Below are 21421 nucleotides of genomic sequence, written 5' to 3'. Positions count from 1 at the left end.
ATATGGTTTAAAACAGTGAATTTTGATGTCACTAACAGTGTCTGAATAATTTCTTATAAATATTGGCTAAGTTATTCACATTTGACAAAGAAGATGTTTGTTGATATTGATAGAGCTCTCCTAAGTTATGATTGCTGTGTCAAAGTGAGAAAAGTATCTCAGATCCTCAAACATGGGCCTCCTGGCTCCGCCTCCTGGCCCCGCCTCCTGGCCCTGGCTCCTTCCTGTTATAAACTTCGAGGCGACCGAGCCTTTGCAGTCAAGGCCCCACGGTTGTGGAACAGCCTTCCTCCTTCAGTCAGGGTCTGCCCCCTCTGTGGAGTCTTTTAAGTCACGCCTCAAAACACACTTTTACATGTTGGCTTTTGAGTCCTAATTAGGTTGCTTGTATTTCTTTCTGATGTATTTCTATCAAATATCATTTAATATTATAGTCTGATTATATTGTTAGTATTCTGTGTGTGCATTTGTGTTTGGGCACATATGTATGTGTGAGTTTTTGTCTTGTTTTTCTAAATGTGCTTTATGAATACATTTGATTGATTGATGTTGTTTTTTAAAGTGATACATGATCTGGGTCTTTTCTGGAATTGAACTACTTTAAATTTAATATAATTTAAGAGATAAATCTTAACACTAGTTTCAGCTCATAATTCTTCAAGTCATTTTTACTTCTGGGCTCAGCACTGTTTGAATTTGACCAAATTGTAGGTACAGCAATTTATCTTTTTACATCTTTGTTTCCAAATCAAACAGCAAGAAGACCAAAGGCTGAACTGAGAGCTGACAGCACATCAATTCCAGCAGGGGGCGCTGTGACCCTGACCTGTGATGTGAACCCTCCATCATCTGGCTGGACGTACATCTTGTTCAGAGGAGATCACTCGGGCACACAAGATGATGGTAAAAACTTCAATGGACGATTCAGTGTCTCCAAGGGAGGAGTCTACAGGTGTAGAGGAGAGAGAGGAGAACCAGTTTACTACACAGAGTACAGTGATTCAGTCATTATCAACATCATTTGTGAGTTTAACATTTTTGAAAACTTGTAATAATGTTTTTTATCCATAAATTGATTGATAAAAAGACTAAAGATGTTTTTTTTTCTCATCATTGTGTCCTTGTTGGGATCTCTTGAACACAAACAGTATCAGACAGAGCTGTTGTGGCTCTTCAGCCCCATTGGACTGAGATACACAGCGGAGAGAAGATCACTTTTAGATGTGAAATCGAGGGTGGAGACGACTCTGAGTGGGAGTATGAGTGGGAAACAACCAGCTCTGATAGATCTGTGAAAAAAAACAGTAAATCATTTGAATTCACTGCTAATGTTTACAGTCGAGGAGAATACAAGTGTAAGGGAAAACACAAAACTGAGGTACTTTCTTCAACACCATGGAGCACTCCAATCACATTGACAGTATCAGGTAAGATGGACTTAAAATCAACATGAAAACAAGTTTTAAGAAGGTTTGTGTATGTTAAGAGAAACTATCATTCATAGCTGAGCAGTACTCAAATTGTGACTTTATTTCTTCATTGAGAAAGTTTTAGTGCAGATCACAGTGATTAAGTGTGTCTTTGGTACAATAAGTTTCATGGATGAAGTTCATGTGTATTTATTTCCATAAGGTATTTTGTTAATGGCTATTTAAAGAAACAGTAATCATTTTTATATCCCTGTTTTAAACTGAACAGAACAAAAACCAAAGCCTGAGCTGAAGGCTGATGACACAGATATTCCATTAGGAGGTTATGTGACCCTGACCTGTGATGTGAGCTCTTCATCTGGTTGGCAATACTACTTTTGGTACAGATCAGATAAATCCTCATCATACATAATAGATGTCTCCTCGGCTGGACAAAAGCGTGTCTCAAAGGAAGGACTCTACAGGTGTAGAGGAGAGAGAGGAAACCCAGTTTACTACACAGAGGACAGTAATACAATTCAGTTAAAAGAAAATAGTAAGTTTTGCATATTGACATTCTTTGGTGTAGATTTAAGGTTTTTTCATCTTTGTATACTTACTGTGAATTCTTCAACATTAGCGGTTGCAAACAAGGCTGTCGTGACTCTGCACCCCAACTGGTCTGAAATCTACTTTGAAGAGTCGATTACTCTAAGATGTGAGATAAAGGATGGAGACGACGCTGAGTGGGAGTACGAGTGGAAAACAAGCAACTCATTCAAACCTCCAAAGGAAAAGGAATACAGTATTGGACCTGCTGATACATCACACAGTGGAAACTACAGTTGTAAGGGCAGAAAAAAAAGTGACCAGTCTCCAACAGGTTGGAGCGATCCCATCACATTAACGGTTTTATACAGTAAGTAACATTTCTTTCATATAAACATTATACTGTACTATCAGATATTCCATCATTACATGGTTTTATTTCTTTGAATAATCACTTTTCCAACAGGTTCACCCCAGCCTGTCCTCACCGTGTCTCCACTCTGGCTGAGTCCTGGAGACTCTGTGACTCTGAACTGTGAGGTTAAACACCCATCAGCAGGATGGAGGTTCTACTGGTATGAAGCTATTCCCAAACTATCTGACAACTCCTACAACTACCAGCTGCTATCTGGAAGCAGAGATGGAACTGAGAAGTATTCCTTCATTGTTCAGACACACACAGCAGGATATGTGTGCAGAGCTGGAAGAGGAGAAATGAACACTCCTTATAGTGAACCAAAGTTTGTCTGGTCTGGAGGTCAGTTTGTTTCTGTCTTTATCTTGAGATTAATATCTTTATTCAGTTTTGATCTATGAACAACATAGAGTTTCTTCAGTACTTTTGTCTGTATTGTACAACAATCCAAGAGCAAGATAGGAATCGATCACGATGACTTCATGCTCTTTCTTTCCCCTTCCTTTTAGTGAACAACTTTTCATTGAGTTGTAAGCGTGTATACATACATATACATTCTCAAAATAGTTCAACAGAAAGCTCAATATCTACACTCGATTATCAAAATAAATACACAACTTAACTTGGAGCTAATGTGCAGGTAGTTTGTAAATATATCTTCATCTGTCTAAATAGACAATTTAAAAGCATCATATATGTGGTGTGTGTGTATCCACAAGTGCATATGCATGAGCCTACAGTACAACATACACAGGCAAATGCCAAACTCGTTTCCTTGGTGAGTGGTTGATGTTGTTTTTGGTAGCATGAAAAACACTAAAAGGAAGATTATTAGAGTCTATCACTTAAATAATCGTTCAATAAAAACATTTTACTTTGTATAATTAAGCATCTTATTGCTAATTTCTGACTCTCACATGTGAGGGCTTGTATGATTAAAATAGTTGGTCAGTAATCAGTGGTATGTAGACTCTATATGAAAAATCTAATTCAGCCATTCCTGATAAAACAGAATATGGACTGATGGAAAAGAAGGGAAAAAACCAAGCCACAGACTTGAAACGCAAATAAAAAGTAAGAATGCAACTACTCATGGAGAAACATCGTTTTGAAATGCTAATCCTTCATATCTTTGAAAAATCACAGGTCAAAGAAAGTCTTTCAATTTATAGACAGAAGCAAGAGTTCCTTGGTTGTCTATCTTAATTAAATATAAAGTCCAATGGCAGCTAACTGTCTGGGCTTTGTTGAACCTCTTGTTTCTTTCTTCTTTAGATTTGCCTTCATCAGCATCTCTCACAGTGAGTCCTGAAAGAGTGCAACACTTCACCTCTGATTCTGTCTCACTGGAGTGTAAGGGGAACTCTACTCAGTGGAGAGTGACGTTTCAAGAGGACAGCTTCCTGGCAGATTGCTCCCTGTGGGATACAATGACTGGATCAACATGCACAATAGATCGTCACATCTCAAGAAATAATGTGTACTGGTGTGAGTCTGGATCAGGGGAGTTCAGCAACGCTGTCAACATCACTAAACAGAGTATGTTTTTATTACATTTCTTCTTAAAGTTTTTATCTTCCCGCATCAAAGTATTCAATTCAACATCATTCAGTTCCACGTTATCTCCATCAACATTGAGAAGTAAAAGAGCAGCCCAGTGTGGGAGAGTTTACTCTCTTAATTAGATAAAAGCAAAGATTAAGGTCTGAGTGTATATCATTATTAAATACTGATCACATTTGTAGACAGTTGCTGTTCAAACACATTTGATGCCAAAGTCTTAAACATAAGAATGAGTAAGGTGTACACAAGATAACACATCAGATTAATCATCACTTTGAAGCATTGCTGTAAAAAAAGAAGAAATATATTCTCATCATTCTGTGTCTGCTAATTTTCATGTTTGAACCTGATGACCTCTGACTGAATCCTCTTTTCTTTAACTGTTTTACAGAGTCTGATATTATCCTGGTGAGCCCTGTCCATCCAGTGACTGAAGGAAGTTCAGTTAGTCTTAGCTGCAGATTGAGACGCTCAGATATTGTTTCCAATGTGTTCTTCTATCAGAATAACAAACTCATTCAAAATGATACCAGAAAGGAGCTTAATATCTCTGCTGTGTCAAAGTCTGATGAGGGCTTCTACAAGTGTCAGACCTCAGGGAGAGAGTCGTCTCAGAGTTGGATGTCAGTAAAAGGTGAGTAAGATAACCAACACTTGTCTGCTTTAGTGTTTACCAGGATTTCTTTAGTATCCTTCGAAAGGGAAAATCAAGTGAAATCTTTTGTTTGTACCTCCTGGATTCTTAAACGTAGGTGATCACATTATGTGTTCATGTTGAATATTTTTTGTATACATTTTAGAGGTTTTGTCTTTACTACCAGAACTGAAATAACACTTTGAATCAGTTGAAGGAGTGTTTGTATGATTGTAGTATCAGTGACTATTTGTTATTCTTTATGGCAGTGGAAATGTTGTTTGAGGAATCCACATTTCCTGTAATTCCTGTGATTGTTGGGCTGATTTCTGGAGTAGTGCTTACAATGTTTCTGCTCCTATTGTATCATTTCCTTCAGTCCAAGGGTAAGACCTTTCTTTTACTTCTAATTGTTAAATGCTTTATTTATATTAAATATAAAAATGCACTGACAAAGATTAGCAATGTGACTTATATAAAGTAAAAAACAATGTAACAGCAAATGTCTTTTCACAGACTCGTGCTTCAGGAGGTAGGTTCAACTCTCTCTTTACTTATTTTAAATATAGCAGTAATTAAAACCATGGTCCTCAATGTAATGTTTGTCAATCCTGCATGTTTAAGGCCAAGCCAGTCTGAGAGTAACAACCAAGACTCTGCCAGAAGTCATGAACTTTACCAGAATGTGGCTCAACCTGATGTATACTCTACTCTCCTGCACGGTAAGCATTTCATCTTGATATTGTGTATTTATACACACAATTTTAGAAATTAATGTAGCCTTCAAAATATATGAATCCAAAATGGGATGAAAGTGACTTTTGCTTGGTTTTGACTTCTCTATAGGTGATGCCAGTGTCTACGAAACACTGCAAATCTCTGAGGACAACAACGCTGGTACTGTAGTTTTTTAAATTAATATACACTGAATGAAATATTTCAAATTTAAGGAAAACATGTCACAAAAGAGTTTCATGTTCGTCATGCATTTGTCTATTTGAACGACACTTGTCCTTACAAACTTTGATGAACAAATACTTGCTTGATTTTCATTTTTCTAAAGGGGATGATTACGTCAACCAATCAGTAAGGCTCTGAAGACACTGAAAATGGTACAGTGTATACCTTTATATTCATGTGCACTCCAAAAATGCCCAATGTAATACAGTTGAAAACATGAATATATATTTATTTCTTTACTGGGTTTTTTTGGAATAGAGGCCAGACGTCTTAAATCAACAGCAAATAAATCAAAATAATGTTAGTTGGATTCTTGTTTCTAGTTTTAAAACGACAGTCTTTGAGTTAAAAGACATGCATAACTATATACAGAAGCCACTTGGCCATCTGATTACTAGAGAGGACCTCTGAGACATATCTGGTCTGAATGTTTTTAAAGTAGATATTTTGTGCAAAGAAAAGTGTGGGACTACACGGACATAAAAGACAAAACCTTTGGATAATTTCAATATAAGCAACTGTATACTGTGGACTAACATGTTTGTGTTTACTTCCCCAGTTCTTTGAACTCACAGTTTGTAAATTCAGCCTCCAGGGGACTACCACAAAAGACGACATCAAGGCTGGCGGGGAATCATGGGAGTGATTCTCTCTGCTACTCTGTCCCCAACCCTGATGAAAATGAGCTAAGAGTTGACCGTAGTGAAGACAAACGAGTGAAACCGACCTGAGGAAGAGAATATGTTTACAGACGATGTATCCAAGTCTGATTTACATGAAGTTTTTATCACAGCAGCACATACAGCAACAGTACGGTGTTTCCATGGCAACGATATACATGTCGTGTCTGTCATGGTGGCCACCACGACAACACGGCTTCTGTTACTATAATATTAAGGATTTCTCTGGCTTTGATAACTGTTGGAAATATTTTTCGGGAAAGAAAGTACTGGACAAAAAATATATTTGTAACATAAGTTTAGTCAATTTTGAATTATTTAGATATTTAAGTGTAAAAATTCATATAACTTTCTACATATTGTATATTTAAAGGAGCTGATTAAATTACATAAATTATGTTCACATCGTTACTTAACATGCAACTCTGCTTTCCAACTATCACAAATGTTCAAGGGTTAGTACAGTTCATTTGTTTTCTGGTTAAATAAGAGTGACAGAATATGTATTACATTACTCATACTAGCTAAAAGCTTACAATTATTACCAGAATATTCTTGACTATTCTTATTTTTAGAAGTATATGTTTTATTTTGTCATTTATCTGTCAATTTTGTGTATTAAACTCTGGATACGAGTTGTTTCAGCTGCTTCATACTGTATATTTTAGCTTGAGCACCCAGTTGATAGTGCAGCTTTAAAGTCGGCTTCTTTGTCAGTGTTGGCTTCCAAAGATCCCGGATGGACATCAACATTACTTTTATATCTGTGATGACCTGCTCTCAACCAACATAATCATTTACATTATAGTTTATTGAACCGTCAGTAATTTGTATCTTAATTATTTCATAGTTATGTATTGTTAAAGTATTTCTGCTGTAATGTTCCTAATAAATGTTTTAAACAGGAACAACAGTTTCTTTTGGTTGTTCTTGCTTTTTGACCAACCAGCCAATAAGAATAAGGTCACATCCACCCCAGATGCAGTTCTGACCCTCATCCCTGTGGTGTCTGTTATCCCTCTCTCTCTTTCCCATATTTCCCGTCTATCTTCAGCTTTACTATCTAATAAAGACGAATGCTAAAAATCATCCTTGAAAGAAGTTATGGTTGTTACTTTTAGTCGTTATCTGTCAAAGACGTGAAGTTCTCTACCGTTGAAAATATAGAAATACAAATTATTAACAATTTCACCTTTTTACAGCATTGCAGCTTTGTGGCAGAAAATAACCAAGGTCCTGCATCCCATGAGCAGCCATTTTGTTTTCTTCTTGACTTGAAAAGCAGAGCTTTAAATGTTACACATTATTGTTAGTTTCCTTTTAGTAGTTTACTCAATCAGTATTTACAAATTACCCCCATACAAGAATATATAAACGTTCTATTCAAATTATAAATAAAATACGTTGAGGGATTAAACTTGTTGAAAAGGTTTAGGCTGACTCTGAAGCTTTCTATACCTTCTCTTTTTAACATCAAATATACTTGAAGTCGACCCTTTAACTACTAAGTTCACTTCACAGCAACAGTTTCAAACATTTCAAACAAAACAAAATGAAGTTCTAAAACATTTTATACGAATCAAGTAGGCATTAAAAACAAGACACAACCAACAGTTTCAGTCTTTGATAATCATACTTTTGTTCTTATATATGATGCTATACTCTATATGTATATATCTATACATTTGGTGAAGCACTTTGTAACCTTGATTAGTGAAGTGCTATATAAATAAAGTTATTATTACTATATCTTTTTATCACCTTCTTTTAAACATGTTTTATGAGCTTTGAGCCTTTATTTGTTAGGACAGTGGATAGCATCAGAAACTTGAGAGAGAGGGTAAAATAGTTGCAAGAGTAGCCACATGTCGGACTTGAACCAGGGCCGCCTGCTTGACGGACTTCAGCCTCCGAACATGGGATGCTACCTCACCACTAGGCCATCAGCGCCCTTAGGTTTTTTTTTCTTTAAATGAGGAAATTGAACTACATAATTTAAATTAATTATCACAGCTGTTCCACACGTTTTATTAACTTCTGTTTGCACTGTAACTTCTTCTTGTGCATTGAAGCCTCTCACCAACAATTTTCTCTTTTTCTCTTCTGCTTTTCTCATATACGATTGGTATACTTATAAAATGTTGGTATCAATTGCTACTTAATTGTCAACAACAACATCAAGCTGCTTTCATCACATGAAAGGTGCTATATGAATAAGGTCACATCAGCATCCACTCGTTGTTAATACTACCTTAAGTTGTTCAAAGTTATAAATACTGTGAATTCTGCTGCTTCAGTGACATCATGTCCGGCCTGAGTGAAAGGCGCGCCTCCTATAGCAGAGGTGTTAATACAGGAAGTGGTCAGTCAGCCTGTACCAAGTACCGACTATATCATGGGGAAATTCAGTTTGATCATAGTTTCCTTATATTCTGTAGAAGTTGAGTTTTGTGGTTTCTACGTTCTGTTTAATTAAGATGAGTAAAACTGAACTTTTCACCAAAGGTTCCAAAGAAACCACTGATCAACGAGTTAGAGCACGCTGTGAAAGCTTCAACTGTTCCCTCAGTATTCTCAATAAGAAAACGAGTTACAGTCAGTACTAAAAGAAAAACATGTGGACGTGCATTAGTGGAGAGAAGTCAGAGTGGGGCTGCTACACACTGCTATGCAGGCAGTGCACCAGATCAGTCGTGGGTTATTATTTATTAATGATCATGTGAATCATTAGATGCACACACACACACACAGACACACTCACACACGCACACACACACACACACACACACACACACTCACACACACGCACACACACACACACACACACTCACACACACACACACGCACACACACACACATACACTCTCACACACACACACACACACACACACACACACACACACACACACACACACACACACACACACACACACACACACACACACACACACACACACTCTCACACACACACACACACAGACACACACACACACACACACACACACACACACACACACACTGTTTTAGGTCTAGGAACTACTGCCTACAAATAATACAAAAAACAAAGGCCAGCAAATATATTTTTTTTACAATTTCTCAGTTTCCTGATCTGATGACATGATCGAATCTGTGACTTAAATTTGTTATTGATTAAACAAAACATAATGTCTTCTCAATTAAATGTGCTGTAACAGATGTGTACAGGACACAAAAACAAAATTTGTTATTTTGGCCGGTAAAGAAATATGTTTGGACGGTGAAGTTTTTCATCTACCTGCCACCTTGGCCGGTGAGTCAAAAAGTTAATTTTGGACCCTGCACAGGATCTTATCTCATTTCTTATTCGAGCAGTAGACAGGAAGTGTAAAGAGGTTGGTCGAGGTGTGCACTTCTTAGAATTTTGTGTATAGAGAAGGAAGTACAGAGACAGAAGTCCGAGAGAAACTCTGCTCTCACATTTTAATGAACTGTTACTTGTCTTTCTCCTCTTTTCCTTCTGCATTATTAGAAATGTAAAGTTAATGTTTTATTTTAAAACTAAGCGTCAGAGTTTCATTGTCATTTTGGATGTGAAGATGGACCAAACCTTGCGTTGTGTGCTGGGGTTTTTCTGTGAGTACATCAGAGCTCTTTAAGTTTTGTGACTTTCAAACAGCGAGTCATGTTTCTATGAACATGTAGTTCAGCTGTTTGAATAATACAACAGGAGTTAAGCACTTGCTGTTTGTACAACATTTGAACAAGGCGTGAACAGTAAATAGTCGATAGTTTTGGAAAAAAAAGCTTTAGGATTGAAATGGCTGCCAAACGTTTGTTGTTTTGTGAGAAATTCTGTTTATTGATGGATAGCCCCTTGAGATGAACCATCTCGTTTTTGAAAGTTTTGACAATAACAGTTACCTAAAATGAAACTCTATCTGGATTTAACACCTTTAATTCTTCCCTGATGAACTATTAATCTTTATTTTAGTGCTGAATTTGATCCCCCACGGATTGGCTCAAGGTAAGTGATTGTCTTATATTTCTGATTTTTGTTTTTTAAATGTTTCTGCAGTTCCTCTATTTATTACCTACTTCATCACTTTAACATCATCCACATGTAGTGTTTTGTGTTTATGTATTATCTCTTAAGTTTTTAAAGAAAATGTCCTAGAACATGAACTGAAAATGTTTTTTTTTAAGCTATGTATTTTAGTTTTCTCTTTTGACTCGACTCTGTCCTCACCATGGAAAGCTGCTGGTATTTATAGAAACTGTTGTGACTCTGTAAGCTCTTATATCTCTTCAACAGCTGCTTCTTTTAACGCTGCTTTATACGTTACTTTAAAACCATTTACAACATTATTGTTGTGTCATTATTGTTACAGTTATATTGTACAGACATTTAAATCATTACAATAAGGATCATGGATGAAAACTGTAACATTTTCTATTTTTAGTTTTTTTTCCAATCCTGTTTCTTTGTGATGTGAACAGGTAACAGTCCCTGTGTGACCATTACATCCAACTGGCCTGAAACATTCTGGTATGAGACGCTCACTCTCAGATGTGAGATTGAGGGAGGTGGAGACTCTGAATGGACGTTTGTATGGAGAAGAGACAGAACATCCAGCTCATACAAAGAAACAACACACAATAAATACATTATTAGCCGAGCCACTGATTCTGACAACGGAGACTATGAGTGCTCAGGCAGAAGGGGATCCCCTAATTCTACCTTCACGTCTTGGAGTGAACCCTTCAAATTGACTGTAACACGTAAGTTGAACCATGTTGTCAATAATTAAAATGTCCAGGTGGAAATGATTTCATCTAAATGAGAAAACAAAACATTGCTTGCTTAAAGTCTTTGCAGGGAGCTGTGACAAATTATTTTTTAACTTTCAGCATGGTCACAAAATAACTGAGAAACTTAAGACTATCACATCTTTTGTAATCTTCTTAAAATATGTCTTAATATGATTTAAAACAGTGAATTTTGATGTCACTAACAGTGTCTGAATAATTTCTTATAAATATTGGCTAAGTTATTCACATTTGACAAAGAAGATGTTTGTTGATATTGATAGAGCTCTCCTAAGTTATGATTGCTGTGTCAAAGTGAGAAAAGTATCTCAGATCCTCAAACATGGGCCTCCTGGCTCCGCCTCCTGGCCCCGCCTCCTTCCCGTTATAAACTTCGAGGCAACCGAGCCTTTGCAGTCAAGGCCCCACGGTTGTGGAACAGCCTTCCTCCCTCAGTCAGGGTCTGCCCCCTCTGTGGAGTCTCTTAAGTCACGCCTCAAAACACACTTTTACATGTTGGCTTTTGAGTCCTAACTAGGTTGCTTGTATTTCTTTCTGATGTATTTCTATCAAATATCATTTAATATTAAAGTCTGATTATATTGTTAGTATTCTGTGTGTGCATTTGTGTTTGGGCACATATGTTTGTGTGAGTTTTTGTCTTGTTTTTCTAAATGTGCTTTATGAATACATTTGATTGATTGATGTTGTTTTTTAAAGTGATACATGATTTGGGTCTTTTCTGGAATCAAACTATTTTAAATTTAATATAATTTAGGAGATAAATCTTAACACTAGTTTCAGCTCATAATTCTTAATTGAATTTTTACTTCTGGGCTCAGCACTGTTTGAATTTGACCAAATTGTAGGTACAGTAATTTACCTTTTTACATCTTTGTTTCCAAATCAAACAGAAATAATACCAAAGGCTGAACTGAGAGCTGACAGCACATCAATTCCAGCAGGGGGCGCTGTGACCCTGACCTGTGATGTGAACCCTCCATCACCTGGCTGGACGTACATCTTGTACAGAGGAGATCACCCGGGCACACAAGATGATGGTAAAAACTTCAATGGACGATTCAGTGTCTCCAAGGGAGGAGTCTACTGGTGCAGAGGAGAGAGAGGAGAACCAGTTTACTACACAGAGTACAGTGATTCAGTCACTATCAACATCATTTGTGAGTTTAACATTTTTGAAAACTTGTAATAATGTTTTTTATCCATAAATTGATTGATAAAAAGACTAAAGATGTTTTTTTTTTCTCATCATTGTGTTCTTGTTGGGATCTCTTGAACACAAACAGTATCAAACAGAGCTGTTGTGGCTCTTCAGCCCCATTGGACTGAGATACACAGCGGAGAGAAGATCACTTTTAGATGTGAAATCGAGGGTGGAGACGACTCTGAGTGGGAGTATGAGTGGGAAACAACCAGCTCTGATAGATCTGTGAAAAAAAACAGTAAATCATTTGAATTCACTGCTAATGTTTACAGTCGAGGAGAATACAAGTGTAAGGGAAAACACAAAACTGAGGTACTTTCTTCAACACCATGGAGCACTCCAATCACATTGACAGTATCAGGTAAGATGGACTTAAAATCAACATGAAAACAAGTTTTAAGAAGGTTTGTGTATGTTAAGAGAAACTATCATTCATAGCTGAGCAGTACTCAAATTGTGACTTTATTTCTTCATTGAGAAAGTTTTAGTGCAGATCACAGTGATTAAGTGTGTCTTTGGTACAATAAGTTTCATGGATGAAGTTCATGTGTATTTATTTCCATAAGGTATTTTGTTAATGGCTATTTAAAGAAACAGTAATCATTTTTATATCCCTGTTTTAAACTGAACAGAACAAAAACCAAAGGCTGAGCTGAAGGCTGATGTCACAGATATTCCAGTAGGAGGTTATGTGACCCTGACCTGTGATGTGAGCTCTTCATCTGGTTGGCAATACTACTTTTGGTACAGAGCAGATAAATCCTCATCATACATAATAGATGTCTCCTCGGCTGGACAAAAGCGTGTCTCAAAGGAAGGACTCTACTGGTGTAGAGGAGAGAGAGGAAACCCAGTTTACTACACAGAGGACAGTAATACAATTCAGTTAAAAGAAAATAGTAAGTTTTGCATATTGACATTCTTTGGTGTAGATTTAAGGTTTTTTCATCTTTGTATACTTACTGTGAATTCTTCAACATTAGCGGTTGCAAACAAGGCTGTCGTGACTCTGCACCCCAACTGGTCTGAAATCTACTCTGAAGAGTCGATTACTCTAAGATGTGAGATAAAGGATGGAGACGACGCTGAGTGGGAGTACGAGTGGAAAACAAGCAACTCATTCAAACCTCCAAAGGAAAAGGAATACAGTATTGGACCTGCTTATACATCACACAGTGGAAACTACAGTTGTAAGGGCAGAAAAAAAAGTGACCAGTCTCCAACAGGTTGGAGCGATCCCATCACATTAACGGTTTTATACAGTAAGTAACATTTCTTTTATATAAACATTATACTGTACTATCAGATATTCCATCATTACATGGTTTTATTTCTTTGAATAATCACTTTTCCAACAGGTTCACCCCAGCCTGTCCTCACCGTGTCTCCACTCTGGCTGAGTCCTGGAGACTCTGTGACTCTGAACTGTGAGGTTAAACAGCCATCAGCAGGATGGAGGTTCTACTGGTATGAAGCTATTCCCAAACTATCTGACAACTCCTACAACTCCTACAACTACCAGCTGCTATCTGGAAGCAGAAATGGAACTGAAAAGTATTCCTTCATTGTTCATGGACAGACACACACAGCAGGATATGTGTGCAGAGCTGGAAGAGGAGAAATGAACACTCCTTATAGTAAACCAAAGTTTGTCTGGTCTGGAGGTCAGTTTGTTTCTGTCTTTATCTTGAGATTAATATCTTTATTCAGTTTTCATCTATGAACAACATAGAGTTTCTTCAGTACTTTTGTCTGTATTGTACCACAAACTCGTTTCCTTGGTGAGTGGTTGATGTTGTTTTTGGTAGCATGAAAAACACTTAAAGGAAGATGATTAGAGTCTATCACTTAAATAATCGTTCAATAAAAACATTTTACTTTGTATAATTAAGCATCTTATTGCTAATTTCTGACTCTCACATGTGAGGGCTTGTATGATTAAAATAGTTGGTCAGTAATCAGTGGTATGTAGACTCTATATGAAAAATCTAATTCAGCCATTCCTGATAAAACAGAATATGGACTGATGGAAAAGAAGGGAAAAAACCAAGCCACAGACTTGAAACACAAATAAAAAGTAAGAATGCAACTACTCATGGAGAAACATCGTTATGAAATGCTAATCCTTCATATCTTTGAAAAATCACAGGTCAAAGAAAGTCTTTCAATTTATAGACAGAAGCAAGAGTTCCTTGGTTGTCTATCTTAATTAAATATAAAGTCTAATGGCAGCTAACTGTAGTTGTCTGTTCTTTTTTAATCTTTGGACTGCTGGGATTTGTTGAACCTTTTGTTTCTTTCTTCTTTAGATTTGCCTTCATCAGCATCTCTCACAGTGAGTCCTGAAAGAGTGCAACACTTCACCTCTGATTCTGTCTCACTGGAGTGTAAGGGGAACTCTACTCAGTGGAGAGTGAAGTTTCAAAGGGACAGCTCCCTGGCAGATTGCTCCCTGTGGGATAAAATGACTGGATCAACATGCACAATAGGTCGTCACATCTCAAGAAATAATGTGTACTGGTGTGAGTCTGGATCAGGGGAGTTCAGCAACGCTGTCAACATCACTAAACAGAGTATGTTTTTATTACATTTCTTCTTAAAGTTTTTATCTTCCCGCATCAAAGTATTCAATTCAACATCATTCAGTTCCACGTTATCTCCATCGACATGGAGAAGTAAAAGAGCAGCCCAGTGTGGGAGAGTTTACTCTCTTAATTAGATAAAAGCAAAGATTAAGGTCTGAGTGTATATCATTATTAAATACTGATCACATTTGTAGTCAGTTGCTGTTCAAACACATTTGATGCCAAAGTCTTAAACATAAGAAGGAGTAAGGTGTACACAAGATAACACATCAGATTAATCATCACTTTGAAGCATTGCTGTAAAAAAAGAAGAAATATATTCTCATCATTCTGTGTCTGCTAATTTTCATGTTTGAACCTGATGACCTCTGACTGAATCCTCTTTTCTTTAACTGTTTTACAGAGTCTGATATTATCCTGGTGAGCCCTGTCCATCCAGTGACTGAAGGAAGTTCAGTTAGTCTTAGCTGCAGATTGAGAAGCCCAGATATTGTTTCCAATGTGTTCTTCTATCAGAATAACAAACTCATTCAAAATGATACCAGAAAGGAGCTTAATATCTCTGCTGTGTCAAAGTCTGATGAGGGCTTCTACAAGTGTCAGACCTCAGGGAGAGAGTCGTCTCAGAGTTGGATGTCAGTAACAGGTGAGTGGGATAGTCAGGGAGATACCCCGTGCCCTCTAAAGTAATGTACATACTTTCATGCACTAATGTTAAACAGACACTCTTGAAGTAATATCAAGCCGGCTTAGAGGCCTGTGTTAACGTTAGCTTAGCATGACTAGCCACCAATACTTGGGTGTGAATGACAAAATCATTTCAAACATTTTATTTTCAAGCAACAAAAAAACTCATGGACCTTTTTTTTTTTTTTTTTTACATTAAAACACTTTATTCAGTGTTACACATGTCAAATATATCTTGTTAGTCCTCTGTTGCTCCATATCCTGGCTTGCACTCCACTTTCTCAATCAGGAACTGCCAGACAGAGCTTCTTCTTCTCATGAATTTCTGGCAGGCTGAATGCTACAAGGCGTAATGCTGCCCTCTGCTGTAATTCAAATGAATTGATCCACTTTGGGTTCAATTCTCAGACATAGTCCAGTGGTCCTCAAGCAATTCAAAGTAGCCCTACCGACTAGCTGAAGTCACTTCCAAAAGATAGCCAAACAGAGATGAAGCCTGCCTTTGGCTTATATGGGGGTGTGCCAAGTGGAAGGCGCCAAGTTAGGTAGAGGTGGAGGGATGTTTAGGTTGTTGAGAATAATTATGATTTGTAAAAAAAAAATGGTGGTTTAAGAATTTACTTAAAGGTATCGAAACTTAACGTCCGCCATATTGCTTGGAAGCTATGCTAACAGGCTCTATGGAGAAAGCTGATAATGGCGAAAAAATATACATATAGCGGTGAGACGGCTGCTGCGGGTGAAGTATCCCTTTAACTGAAATGTATTTTGATGTGTTTTTAGTCTTATTGTAGATGTTTTGTGCTTCTTGCAGAACAGGTAATACTCTCCAGAGAGTTAACTTATTTCTCACCTCTTTTGGTCGGGGTGCCAACTCCTACATAAGAGGAGGCTTGAGGGCCTTGCAGGTTGTTGGTGGTTGGAGGGGCAAAGTGTTGGAGAATTGTTGACAGTAACCAAAGAGTGTGCCGCGCTGCAAGGGCCCACGGTGGCATTGTTTAGCGCTGAGTCGCGTCTTTAGTTTGTCACTTTTTACATTCTGTTATTTACTTATTTCTTGCTAGTTTTATTTTTTATTTTTACATTTTTCTCCAGGCCTGTACTGTACATATTGCTGCACTTTTTTTTTCATTGTAAAAAAATTCACTTGCATTTTTGATTTTTTTTCTTTCTTTAGCCTAAGCCACTTTCCCGTCCTTACAAAGATACAAATTACTGAATGATTTTATGTAAACCATGTTTTGTCTGAAAAAGAAAAAGGTCAAATACACCATCTAGTTGGAAGTAACCACACTTTAAGTGATTGACCTTATTGATTCAATAATTTAGTGTTGAATGAGTAATTTGGTTAAATCTTGGATTGCGATAAAATTATGTATTCATTGTAGACTATTTTCTTTACACATGTTTGTGTTTTGTCTTCACCGTTGCTTGAGACAACATGACAAAACATTTAATTATCATTGTCTATAATCTTAAGAAGTGTTTTATAAGTTCATTAACAGTTATTTGTTATTAGTTGTAGCGGTGTCCAGGCTTGGGAACCCTTCATATCTTTTAATTCTCATGATTGTCGGGCTGATTTGTGGAGCAGTACTTATAATTCTTCTGCTCCTGTTGTATCGCTGCAGGCAGTCAAAGGGTGAGACCTTTATTTAATATTTTTCTCTTACACATTTGATGGTTTATTCCAAATGTTTGACATGAAATGGTGGCAAACTAAAAGAACAACACAATGTCTTTTTTACAGATTCATGCCTTATCAGGTTGGTTCAGTGCTCTCTTGTGTCTCATTTTGAACATTACATTAACACTTTGCCATTACGTCCAATGTTAACACCTTTTTATTTACTCAATGTTGGAGGTCAATCCAGTCTGAAAGCACCAACCAGGACTCGGCCACAAATCCGGCCGCTCAGCATCATGAATACTCACCTCCCCTGCAGGGTAAGCATTTGAATTAATCATAAATATTTATATATAAGAACACCTTTTATTGTAAACATCCAAAGATACAAAGTGTTATCGTGCAGTTAGCTCGATTGATTTGATCTCCATTGCTCTTTAGGTGATGCGTGTCATTATGAATCAATCAAAGGCCCTGAAGACACCGCACATGGTACAGTTTATTCCTTTTCTAATACTGAAAATGTTCCAACAAATGCAAAGGTTTTCTTTTCAACGACGCAATTACTTTCGCTTTTGGAATGCAATTTAGGCAATCAGTGCAATGTATAATATTTCTTAAATTGAGCAATGGTGTCCTTAACTGGTTGGTGCATCATGTATAATTCATTTGTAGTTAGGTTATGAACAATGCCACTTCAGAGGGTGAAGGCAAGTTTCATCATCCTTTTGCTAATGTTTAAGTGTGTTAGACTTATTCAGCCTCTCTTTAGAGACACATACATCTTGTTTATTGCTTTAATGTTACTTTGTAGTTAGATTGACTTTCCATGGATGAAGAAGCTAAATGATCACTGAAACTTAAGGTTAAAATACTTGGTCTGATTCTACATCCATGTGCTCCTTGAGTGGTCCCAGTTTCCGAGTTGTGAAATCATTCTTCTAAATTCAGTGTGTTCACGTGATTTCAGTTCGGAAAGTTTGAATGTTGTAAGAACTACAAAGAAAGTATGGACGCTACAAAGATGTGTGACTGTCTCTGTTATGAGTTATATTTGAGCCAAACGTTGATGTGCAAATTGTGACTTATCGGCAATAAAAAGTGTCTTAACATTAACAAGACAAATATTTTGCCCCCCATGTGATGACGAATATGACCACAATTCGACAAGTCGGAATCAAATCTTTTCCAGAGTTTTTTCCAAGTTGTTGCTCCGACTTGAGCAGGCGTTCATGTACGTTTTACAACTCGTTTTCCAGATGTGTCCGATACCACATGAATGCACCATTAAACCTCCAATCAAAAACTGCACTGAACATGCTTCACCATGTACATTTTACTTTGAAGGGAACTGTTCCTCTTTCTTGCTTTTGCCTCTTTTTTTGTAATATTCCATAGTACTTTTTTAATAGTGGAACTAACCAACATTTAGCGCTGCATGTCTTCACAGGGTTATGGCAACGATTGCTTGTGAAACACTTGCATCAGCTTAGTTTTGGCTCAGTGAAACCAGGACAATGATGTCAGCCAATACGCTCTAAACTGTTTCCTGAAATAGTTTCCGACTGTAGATGAACTGTAGTTTATGCACGGCCCAGAATGTTTGTGGATAACAAAACATATATTTCAGATGCAAACCAGTCCCAGTCCCATGATGTTACATATTCTCTGATCGAGCTCAAAAACATCGGAAAGAAAGGTAAGTACTTCAATAAGATACAGCAGATTGATTAAAAAGTACTAAAGTGTTTTTACATTCATTCGGCTCATTTGTTGTCTTTTTTTTTTTTTTACAGGGAAGAAACCTGAACCAGACAGCACGATTTATTCTGATGTGAGGTTAGAAACAGAAGGTAGGTTACAGTGCTGCTTTAAGTTGATGTTAAAATGCATCATGGTACACACTGGAGGAGATAATGGGTCAGCTTGCAGTTCAGTAATTATTCTAAATATTTCCACTGGGTGTCAAAAGAGACAAAATTTGTCAAATGTTAGCTAAATTTGGGGCATTTATTCCTGTGACTGCTCAGTTTGGCTGTTTAAATTAACGTATGTTGGATGCATGTTATTGTCGGATCGTCATGTGTTTTAAGAACATTTCCATCTCACAGATTAAGTATTAAGATGGACAGTTTTGGGTCCAAACAAAAGCAAGAAGAAGAAACATTCGCTGAGCTGCCATCGTGATAACACATAATCTGTACAGTCATTATAGAAACTCAAGTGTTTCTACATTTTTCTTTCTCAATCCTTCAACCCGTCCGTCTGTACATTACAAATTCAGTCTACAAAGAAAACCAATCCTAAAATCTGTCTTTTGTTTTAGATACATCTGTCCTTTATTCTCAAGTCAGCTGCCATAATCCAGGTAAAGCCAAGAAAAACAAAGGTGAGTGAAGTAAGCAATCAACTGCAGTTTTTCTTCTCCAACACAGAACAATATAAATGTTGTGTTTTTTCTTTCAAATCGCAGGTGATGTAAGCTTTTATTGTTAATATTAACCGTCAGGTGTTCTTACATTAAAGGTCCAATATGTAGAATTTAATTACAATGTTTACGTTGAAATATCTAAATCAATAAAAAATTGATTAAATTGATTAGCAGAGAGAACTCACGATTCCCTGCCAGCACCAACGTCATCTTTTATTATTGTTTTGATTGAGCGCCCCCCGGTGGTGGAATCCGCATACTGTGCCTTTAATACATCTGAATTCTGCATTTGTTCTAGATGTGTTGCTTCTGAACATTTTGCATACTCAGGCAACTTTAATGCTTAAAGATGATGCTGAAATCAGTTTATTGGCTAAGGGGGGAAAGGGTTAATGGCTGCAACAATACAAATAATGACAGATTGTAATAACGATTACATACATGACAATTACAAACATAAGGCTTATTCTTAATATTCAGTATAATGAACTTTTTTTACACTGATTGTCTCTCTCAGGAAAGCCAACTCCTGCGATAACTGAAGAATCGGTTTACTCTGAAGTCAAACCAGGTACAGCTCATGGTTTTAATGCAACCTTACATCATGAGGATTTATTTTATGTATATGTCAACTGATTTTAAAACAGGCAAAAAGGTCTGGTAAAGATTGCAATATTCTTAAAAAATTACTAATCTTTCTTTTCCCTTTGCTTCTCTTCCAGATCAATAAAGTTCTGTATCTATAGACGTAAGGAATGGATGGCAGCGTGAAAAAAAAAATATTGGCTTGATTAGCATTTGCAGCTGTCATGTGATAATTTTGTGCTCGTGCTTGTAAATTATTAAAAGTATTCGGTACAGTAAGTAGCATAGAAAATAAATTAAATTGTGTATTTATTTTGTATTCCTGAAAGTTTGGTTGAACATTTCATGCATCGATTAACTTCTTTCACTAGTAAGCTGTGAGCAGCGTTACCCGCCTTTATTTGGGACAGGGCGGATCATTTCTTTGGTCATTTTCTAATGTTTGTAATGCAATGACAAAGTAGAAAAGGAAGATATAAGACCTGAGGTGTCTCATGTATCTGTCACATTAGAAAAGAACTGATTCATCAGATTCGAGTTTAAATGTGACATATGTCTCTTCAACAAAGTTATAGTTGTACACAAAGTGTTTGTAAAGTTGAATTGTTACGTTCCACATGTTTTTGTTTTGTTAGACTAAGTTACATTTCATTTGAACTACTTGTATCGTGCTGTATCGAGAGCAGAAGATTTTATCCACGAGGAATAGTATTTAAAAATGAGAACATAACCAGAGTATAAAAATCTCTACTCTGTTTAGCATTAAGCTAACCACTTAGCATATGCTGTTATAGCCTGTTTTCTGTTTTTTATTTTTTTAGATTTTGAATAAGTTCATTTTATTTTCTATTCTTTACCTTAGTGCTACTATAGTTTGTTGTATTCAAACAAAAGCCTTTCATACAATATTTGAGTTTCAATGGTTATTGGTGAACATGTCTGTACAGATTTCTGCCATTTCAATAAAATTGGATTTTTAAGATATCCTGACAGCTTCTGTGTTTAACTTATTAGCAGCACCGGTGCCAGACTGTGACCCAAAGATAGGCACCCAATGGATACAGATGTAAACTCAGAGGGAGCGTTCAAAAAGGAAAGGCGTTTAATGCGGTCCAAGGTTTGGTACACAGAAATTCAAACAAATCCAGAGGAGAAGGGAAAAAAACAGGCAGAGATCATAAACACTAAAGCTATAGACAAAAATGCTAGGACAAAGGAAACGCTACGATCTGGCAACAGGGAGCACAAACTGGGATTCAATACAAAGACAACCCAGGGATAAAAAG

The 21421-nt window shown here is 36.9% G+C and overlaps 1 protein-coding gene across 1 annotated transcript in view; it reads left to right on the top strand.

The window, feature by feature from the left end:
* Positions 1 to 21119, top strand: part of LOC110004983 (uncharacterized) — a 22677-nt gene extending 1558 nt beyond the window's left edge. Inside the window, exons 4-33 of the mRNA XM_065950919.1 lie at positions 757 to 1023; positions 1149 to 1427; positions 1699 to 1965; positions 2050 to 2328; positions 2425 to 2715; positions 3649 to 3912; positions 4328 to 4570; positions 4840 to 4956; positions 5087 to 5102; positions 5195 to 5292; positions 5417 to 5467; positions 5634 to 5656; positions 6106 to 6229; positions 10687 to 10968; positions 11910 to 12176; positions 12303 to 12581; positions 12853 to 13119; positions 13204 to 13482; positions 13579 to 13884; positions 14530 to 14793; positions 15209 to 15451; positions 17012 to 17134; positions 17243 to 17259; positions 17355 to 17439; positions 17561 to 17611; positions 18750 to 18818; positions 18916 to 18972; positions 19446 to 19508; positions 20068 to 20121; positions 20273 to 21119. Of these exons, the coding sequence (XP_065806991.1) occupies positions 757 to 1023; positions 1149 to 1427; positions 1699 to 1965; positions 2050 to 2328; positions 2425 to 2715; positions 3649 to 3912; positions 4328 to 4570; positions 4840 to 4956; positions 5087 to 5102; positions 5195 to 5292; positions 5417 to 5467; positions 5634 to 5656; positions 6106 to 6229; positions 10687 to 10968; positions 11910 to 12176; positions 12303 to 12581; positions 12853 to 13119; positions 13204 to 13482; positions 13579 to 13884; positions 14530 to 14793; positions 15209 to 15451; positions 17012 to 17134; positions 17243 to 17259; positions 17355 to 17439; positions 17561 to 17611; positions 18750 to 18818; positions 18916 to 18972; positions 19446 to 19508; positions 20068 to 20121; positions 20273 to 20280 (5033 nt within the window). The 3' untranslated portion in view covers positions 20281 to 21119. The remainder of the gene's footprint in view (positions 1 to 756; positions 1024 to 1148; positions 1428 to 1698; positions 1966 to 2049; positions 2329 to 2424; positions 2716 to 3648; positions 3913 to 4327; positions 4571 to 4839; positions 4957 to 5086; positions 5103 to 5194; positions 5293 to 5416; positions 5468 to 5633; positions 5657 to 6105; positions 6230 to 10686; positions 10969 to 11909; positions 12177 to 12302; positions 12582 to 12852; positions 13120 to 13203; positions 13483 to 13578; positions 13885 to 14529; positions 14794 to 15208; positions 15452 to 17011; positions 17135 to 17242; positions 17260 to 17354; positions 17440 to 17560; positions 17612 to 18749; positions 18819 to 18915; positions 18973 to 19445; positions 19509 to 20067; positions 20122 to 20272) is intronic.
* The last annotated feature ends 302 nt before the right edge of the window (positions 21120 to 21421 follow it).

This window comes from Labrus bergylta, chromosome 22 (genome assembly GCF_963930695.1).
Source record: "Labrus bergylta chromosome 22, fLabBer1.1, whole genome shotgun sequence".
NCBI lineage: Eukaryota > Metazoa > Chordata > Actinopteri > Labriformes > Labridae > Labrus > Labrus bergylta.
The sequence above is the reverse complement of the archived record's forward strand: the minus strand, read 5'-3'. Positions and strand labels throughout refer to the sequence as shown.